Below are 8,045 nucleotides of genomic sequence, written 5' to 3'. Positions count from 1 at the left end.
CATTTTAAAAAGACAGGACAATAGCACTGATATTACAGAAACATAATACCAGACATGGACAAAAGAGAAAACAAAAAAACTTAATGAAATCATGCATGTCACCAAGAAATATACCCATGAATTTACATTATTCAGTTCCTGCACCTGGTCTTCTCTTTACCTAGGAGATTTAACCATCTCAGTCCCTGAGAAAAGCAATGATTAGGTATTCCCATTGTGTTTTCGGGAAAAAAAAAAAAGTTTACATACTTTAGATATGCTGTCACTCAATGGACCTGCAAATTGGTGTACATGTTCATGTATTCTCTAAGTGGTCTATTATTAGTACTGCCAATATAAGTGAGAGATCACTCTGAACAGTGGATTCTGTGGACAAAAATTCACTATTACAGTTTATGAAATTGCAAATGTGATGTATTTGTTTGTCCACAGTGCCCACTATTTCTGAGCATGGTATTGGTATTTCAAAAGTTTATGGAAACCCTTCACTTCAGCCATGTGTTTCTCTGAATTTAGGGAAGCATACTAGGAGTTAAACATGAATAGCTAGAGTAGGGGCTCTATGGACTGGAGAAATTTACACTGTCCCATATCCCCATCTCCAGTTACGGATCATGTTTCTTTGAGTGGAGGTAAGTGTCTTTTCATAATCCTTACTATACTCTGATATTCAAAGCTATACGCAATAACAAAAGTTGGACTATTACTAACCTTATTGTGCCAAACACTCTCCAGTAGCTCTATCCTGTTGTTTTCTGACAATTTGGGCTCTAGCTCTGATCAGGGACCATGCTGGATACAACTTAGTACATGCTCTATCTACGTCCTCTGAAAAACTGGATAACCGTTCCTCTTCATTGGGTTCAATTCACCAACAGGAACACTCAATATGGTATGTTGAGAATGGCATGAACCAGTTCTCAAGGTGGTATTGCCTGCCAGGGGCTTTCTATATGTGCAGGTGGACACCCGAATGTTGTTTGCATTGTTGGTGAGAACAACATTAAGAAAAGGAGAACCAGATTTATTCCATTTATACGTGAAACTCAAGTTACATGACTGTAATTCACGTATTGGATGAAGTCCAGTTCAGTTTTTTCAAGTTTTTTCAAGACTGTAGGGACATTGGGGGAGATTTATCAAAACCTGTGTAAAGGAAAAGTTGCCCAGTTGTCCATAGCAACCAATCAGATCGCTTCTTTCATTTTACAAAGGCCTTGTTAAAAATGAAAGAAGCAAGCTGATTGGTTTCTGATTTTCCTCTGGACAGGTTTTGATAAATCTCCCCCTTTCGCCACATATCTTACTATACCACGCAATACTAAACAAAAAAGGGTTACTCCCTGTAAAAAAGTTCATTCTTCCCACCAAAAAAACAATATATTGAGCTGAAAGGACTTTTCCCTCATTGAAGCTCCAGTTTTCTGCAACTAGAACTTCTCATTAACCCTCTCCCACAACAGGACGTACCCGTACATCCTGCATATTCTATACGCTGCTGGAAATGGCACAGGAGATTAGCCCATAATTCTGTGGTCAGTTCTGAGATACTGAGTACGGAAATACAAAATACAAGAAGTATATCAAAAGTTCTTCAGCTCACCTGTGGCTTATAGTAGTTTTACCAAGTGTTTTATTATTTCGCTCTTAATTCTGTTTTCTTGACCCAAATGAATAACCTTACATTAATCTTCATTTGTCATTTCTTCGCCCAAGCCTCCTCCTTCCTCAGATCCCTCTGTAATATTAGATTATCCTCCTCCGTGTTGATTACTCTACAGTGCTTAATGTCATCTGTAAATATTTAAATTATGAGGTCACTCATTTTAGATGACTAAAATAAAACAGGATACAAGTATCCACTTTTAAACATACTACTTTTTTTCATTAAAACAAGAAAAATGGACATTTGCAAGTCAAACAATCATTCCAATAATGTTTTTATCTACATAAAAATAACCATCATAAATTTTAAAACAAGAACACAACTGTACATAAACAGGAGAACAAAAAAACATGTATAATAATATCTTGCATACTAGAAATAGTTATTCCTTTTCTCCATAAAAGCAATTGTATTAGAAAGGGAAAGTGGCTTAAAATATATAAAATCCTGAATTAAACTCCTCTTTGCTAATGAAACCGAATAAGATCCTCTTGTAATTTAGAGGAACCCATGTAGTGATGCATACCCATGGGGTAGATAAACCAGGGCTATACAATAGTCCATCAGTAAACACAAGTGATATACGTTTATGGCATGTTACAGAGGTAAGAGACACTGTATAAAGATAACGTACTGGTGAGATCACTAAGACAGGGGAAGACCTAACATCACATTAACAGTAATTACCCCTCACATCCAGTAAGGACTAACACAAGTAGCCTCCATGATATAACACACAAAGTGGATAAATATACTGGATTCAGAGAATTACTGTATGACATTATCATGCTCCGTGTTGTGGCTGATGATGCTAGGTGAATTCACATATCTTCTACGCTCCACTTGTAAGCAGACTCCTGAGTAGCTTTCTTTTCAGACATCCTTGCAAAATACTGGTTCTCAAATCCATTGGACCTGAAGGGCAGATAAAAGGTTAAAGCACATGTCAAGTAAGATTGTTTTCCCAAGCATGCCACAGACCCACAACTGACTCTATTAAGACCAATCCTGATAACAGTTATTCAATGGGAGTCCTCTTCCTTTGGCAGCACTCCAACCAGAGGTGCTGACAATTACTCTCCCTTTAGGTGAGCTCCTGTGTCAGAGAGTGCACTATTACATACAAATATCTAAGGACGCAAAAAGGGGTCAAAGTCCTAAAACAAGTAAAACCGGTGTTCTATAGCGGCAAAACAAAGATACAACCACAATACATGAACACAGCCTAAATGATAGCTGGAAAGACCATGCTAATATATATTGGATGGAGGGGAGGGGGATGACCTGTCCTCCGTCATTCTATAATTAATTGTTTTACCATAATGTAATTTGTAATGCTTGCTGATCTTAAATATAAATAATCCCATAAAAAAACTTGCTTAGTAAAACTCACCCCATTGTAGAGCTGGGAGGTACGAGCAAAAATGTGTATCACTATTTTTGTAAGTGACGGCGGTGCAACGGTATTTAACGGTCATGTCACCCGCATGCGCTCCTCTGCTCATCCTCCTATGAGTTGCGGGCCGCCGGCGCTAGAAATCTGTACTGTACTAGAAATAAAGTTTCCCGGGCTGCAAAAATAAACAAAGTAAACTTTAACCTGCCTACGTCCCCCCCATTGCTATGGTAATGTTTTAACTGTCCTGCGCTACGATCCTATTGCTGTTTCCTTGGGAAGGGAAAGTCACAGAGCCACCAGCCTATCATCGGCCGGGGCGGGACATCGCTGCGGCCGGTGATAGGCTGACAGCTTTGTGACGTTCCCATCCCCAGGAAGCAGGTGAGGTCGGTGATGGGTGTAATTTGGACCAACGGGGGAAAGTAGGAAGGTATGTTAAAGTTTATTTTGTTTATTTTTGCAGTCCGGGCAACGTTATTTGTAGTACAGTACAGATTTCTAGCGCCGGCGGCCCGCAACTTATAGGAGGATGAGCAGAGGAGCGCATGCGGGTGACATGATGTGGGGACAGATGTGGGGACAGCGCAGCTGAAAATTCATTGGGGGGCGGAAGAAAAGCAGAACAGCGCTCGCGGGCCACATATGATCAGTTCCCTGTTGTGGGGACAGCGCGCTGCAGTGGACAATTCACTCATTCAAGGGGGGGAGGGGCCCAACCGGTATTGCGGAATGGGCAAAATTCATATCGTGCCGGAAATTTTTTTCGGTATGAACCGATATACCGCCCAGCACTACCCTATTGCTTATATCACTCCCTCTCCTACTGTCAATGTCAGTCTTGCTGCTGCCCTGATCTGGGGAACTCTTAACCAGGACCCAAGGAAACTCTTGTTAGAAAACAGTGTTTTAGAAAGAATATTTACTGGATCAGGCCTTTATTTTGACTGCATGCACTGTATAATAAGTGCAGACCTGTCTTTAATAGTAAAAAGAGAAAGAGCAGTGTAGCTCACTATAGCTTAGTACGTGCCAAGGTTATTGGTGTTGCCTAAAACCCCAGTTAGGCCAAGGAACAATTCAAATGATAGTGTATAATAGAGTTATACAGGAAACCAGTCCTCAAAAGGTACGTAGAAAAAATAGAAGAAAGAAAGGGATATGTCCACATAGCTTTAAAACAATTCTAGATAAATGCAGAAATGTATATAGTCGAGGTCTAACGCAGGGCCCTTGCGCAGACTCAACGGCAACAATTAGAGATGAGCAAACTTACAGTAAATTCGATTTGTCACGAACTTCTCGGCTCAGCAGTTGATGACTTATCCTGCGTCAAATTAGTTCAGCCTTCAGGTGCTCCGGTGGGCTGGAAAAGGTGGATACAGTCCTAGGAAAGAGTCTCCTAGGACTGTATCCACCTTTTCCAGCCCACCGGAGCACCTGAAAGCTGAACTAATTTATGCAGGAAAAGGTATTAACTGCTGAGCCGAGAAGTTCGTGACGAATCGAATTTACTGTCAATTCGCTTATCTCTAGCAACAATAATAAAATAAATAAATGGATAAAATAAAACAAATAGCTGGTATAAAAAAGGTACTAAAAATAATCCCCACAAATGAGAATGTCCGTATGTTCCATATCCCGTATCAGAGGGCCATTTACTACATGGCCATATGATACTTATGAACATACGGACATTTTCATTTGTGGGGATTATTTTTAGTACTTTTTTTATACCAGCTATTTGTTTTATCCATTTATTTATTATTGCTGCCGTTGAGTCTGTGCAAGGGCCCTGCGTTAGACCTAGACTATATACATTTCTGCATTTATCTATAATAAATTGTTTTAACGCTATTTGGACATAACCATTTCTTTCTACTATTTTTTCTACGTACCTTTGAGGACTGGTTTCCTGTATAATTCTATTATACACTATTACTTGAACTGTCTGTAATAGTGTTTATCATATGGTTACATACCTGTCCACACCATCCCAGCGATACCCTGGCCATATATTAAATCTGTTGATAGGAGGATTAGGACCCTTGTATTTTGGGCGCTCTAGAAGAGAGGCAAGTCAAAAAAATAAAGGGTCAAATTATTATCACATCATAATGGACCTACATATCTATGGCAAATATCATGGGTATCCCCTTTACCTTTCTTTCCTTTGCTTTCTTTATCTATTTTCTTTTTCAGGAACTTTGCCATAGGATCTCCCTCTCTCTCCTGTTCACGTAGCATGCGGTCCAGATCCTCATCATCAATGTACCTAGCAAGAGGCTTTGCCATCTCTCGGGCAGCATCCTCAACATTCTGTCTCTGCTGTTCCTGTTGGACCAAACTGAAGGGGAAAAATCTTTGCTTCTTAGAAAAGTAATGCACTAACAAGCATCAATTATTTGCAAAAGTAATAACTTAGATTCTGCATTTTTAACACCATATTAACCCATTAAGGACTGAGCCCATTTTGTCCTTAAGGACCTGGCCAATTTTAGTTTTTGCACTTATGATTTTAAGAAGGGGTGGAGGAAAAATCGAAACACTTAATTTTGCACCTACAGACCTAAAAAAAGGGTTTATTTTTTTGCATCACCATTCGTACTTTGTAATGACATCAAAGAAACAAACACACTTATTTTTGGGGTGAAAAAAAAAAGCTATTTTGTAGTTTTTGGGGCTTCCGTTTCTACGCAGTGCATTTTTAAGTAAAAATTACACCTTATATTTATTCTGTAGGTCCATACAGTTACAAGGATACCCAATTAATGTAGGTTAAATTTATTTTACTACTTAAAAAAAAAAAAAAATTTTATAACTACATGCACCAAAATTAGTATGTTTAACCCCTTAAGGACCAAGCCCATTTTTATTTTTGTGTTTTCGTTTTTTCCTCCTCGCCTTCTAAAATCCATAACTCTCATATATTTCCATCTACAGGCCCATATAAGGGCTTGTTTTTTGCGTGACCAATTGTACTTTGCCATAAAATATACAGCGAACCCATAAAACATTTTTAGGGAGGAAATTTAAATGAAAAACCACAATTTTGCACATTTCGGAGGGTTTCGTTTTCATACTGAACAATTTACGGTAGAAATGACATGTTCTTTATTCTGTGGGTCAAAACGATTAAAATTATACCCATGATTACACACTTTTTTTTTTTTTTTAGCAGTACAAAAATATAAATCTCAAACTTTTTGTACAAAATCAGTAATCTAAAATTGCCCTATTTTGACCACCTATAACTTAAATTTTTCCGTATATAGGGCGGAAGGAGGGCTCATTTTTTGCGCCGTAATCTGTACTTTTTATCGATACCACATTTGCATATGTAAAACTTTTAGATAATTTTTTATACATTTTTTATGGATTAAAATGTGACAAAAAAAGCAGCATTTTTGGACTTTTTTTTTACGTTTACACCGTTCACCGCACGAGATTATTAACATTATATTTTGAAAGTTCGAACATTTAGGCACGCGGCGATACCAAATATGTTTATTAAAAAAAAAAAACGCTTTTTGGGGCAAAAATGGGAAAAACTGACAATTTTCATTTTTATTGGGGGAGGGGATTTTTCACTTTCTTTTACTTTTTACTTTTTTTTTTTAATACACTTTTTATGTCACCATAGGGGACTATCTATAGCAATCATTTGATTGCTAATACTGTTCAGTGCTATGCATAGAGAATAGCACTAATCAGTATTATCGGTCATTATCTGCTCCGGTCTGCTCAATCTCAGACCAGAGCAGAGCAGGAAGGAGACGGACGGAGGCAGATGAGGGGACCTCCGTCCGCCACAACAGATGATCAGCGCTTTGATCTGTACTGATCACGGCATCTGAGGAGTAAATGGCGGACATCCACGCGATCGTGGATGTCGGCCATTACCAGAGGGTCCCCAGCTGCTGATAGCAGCCGTAACCTGCCGTGTATGATGCGAGCACCGCTCTGATGCTCGCGGTCAAACACAGGACGTAAATGTACGTCCTGGTGTGCGAAGTACCGCCAAGCCAGGAAGTACATTTATGTCCGTGGTTGTTAAGGGGTTAAAGGGTACCTCTCATCAAATAAACTTTTGATATATTTTAGATTAATGAATGTTGAATAACTTTCCAATAGCATGTTAATGAAAAATATGCTTCTTTATATTGTATTTTTCCCGATCAGTCCTGTAAGCAAGCATTTCTGACTCATGCTGGAGTCCTAAACACTCTGGCTGTGAACAAAGCAGGCTGGCAGCTCTAACAGGCTGTGAACAAAGCAGGCTGGCAGCTCGTAGTGTTTAGGACTCCAGCATGAGTCTGAAATGCTTGCTGCCAGGACTGGTAGGGAGACCCCTAGTGGTCATTTCTTCAAAGTGGAAAATTAAATAGAAAGAAGCATATTTTTTAATAACATGCAAATGTGAAGTTATTCTGCATACATTAATCTATAATATATCAAAAGTTTTTTTGATGAGAGGTACCCTTTAAAATAGTCTTCTGACCCCTATAATTTTTTTTATTTTCCCACATACGGGGCTATGAGGGCTAATTTTTTTTGCGCTGTGGTCAGTAGATTTTATGAGTACAAATTTTGATGGGACTTTTTCATCTCTTATTTATTTTTCACTTTAATTTTCTATGGTGTCTGAAGTGACCAAAAATGCACAACTTTTGGTCTTGTTTTTATTAAGTGCAGGCCCTCGTCCGTGTGGTTTAACTAACCTTATATTTTTATTAGTTACGACATTTAAGCACGCGGAAAAACCACATTTATTTTTTATCACATTATTTTATTTAAAAATGAGAAACCCCTTAAAGAAGCAGCTAATTTTCACCTTAACCCCTTAAGGACTCAGTGTTTTTCTGTTTTTTGCATTTTCATTTTTTCCTCATCACCTTCTAAAAATCATAACGCTTTCAATTTTGGACATAAAAATTCCATATGATGGCTTATTTTTTGCGCCACCAATTCTACTTTGCGGTG

The 8,045-nt window shown here is 38.4% G+C and overlaps 1 protein-coding gene across 1 annotated transcript in view; it reads right to left on the bottom strand.

Moving 5' to 3' along the window:
* Positions 1-1,923: 1,923 nt before the first annotated feature.
* BUD13 (BUD13 homolog) overlaps positions 1,924-8,045 on the bottom strand; it is a 63,658-nt gene continuing 57,536 nt past the window's right edge. Inside the window, exons 9-11 of the mRNA XM_056542973.1 lie at positions 5,225-5,409; positions 5,045-5,126; positions 1,924-2,581 (exon numbers count right to left, since the gene is read on the bottom strand). Of these exons, the coding sequence (XP_056398948.1) occupies positions 2,488-2,581; positions 5,045-5,126; positions 5,225-5,409 (361 nt within the window). The 3' untranslated portion in view covers positions 1,924-2,487. The remainder of the gene's footprint in view (positions 2,582-5,044; positions 5,127-5,224; positions 5,410-8,045) is intronic.

Source organism: Hyla sarda, chromosome 10, assembly GCF_029499605.1.
Source record: "Hyla sarda isolate aHylSar1 chromosome 10, aHylSar1.hap1, whole genome shotgun sequence".
NCBI classification, from domain to species: domain Eukaryota; kingdom Metazoa; phylum Chordata; class Amphibia; order Anura; family Hylidae; genus Hyla; species Hyla sarda.
The sequence above is the reverse complement of the archived record's forward strand: the minus strand, read 5'-3'. Positions and strand labels throughout refer to the sequence as shown.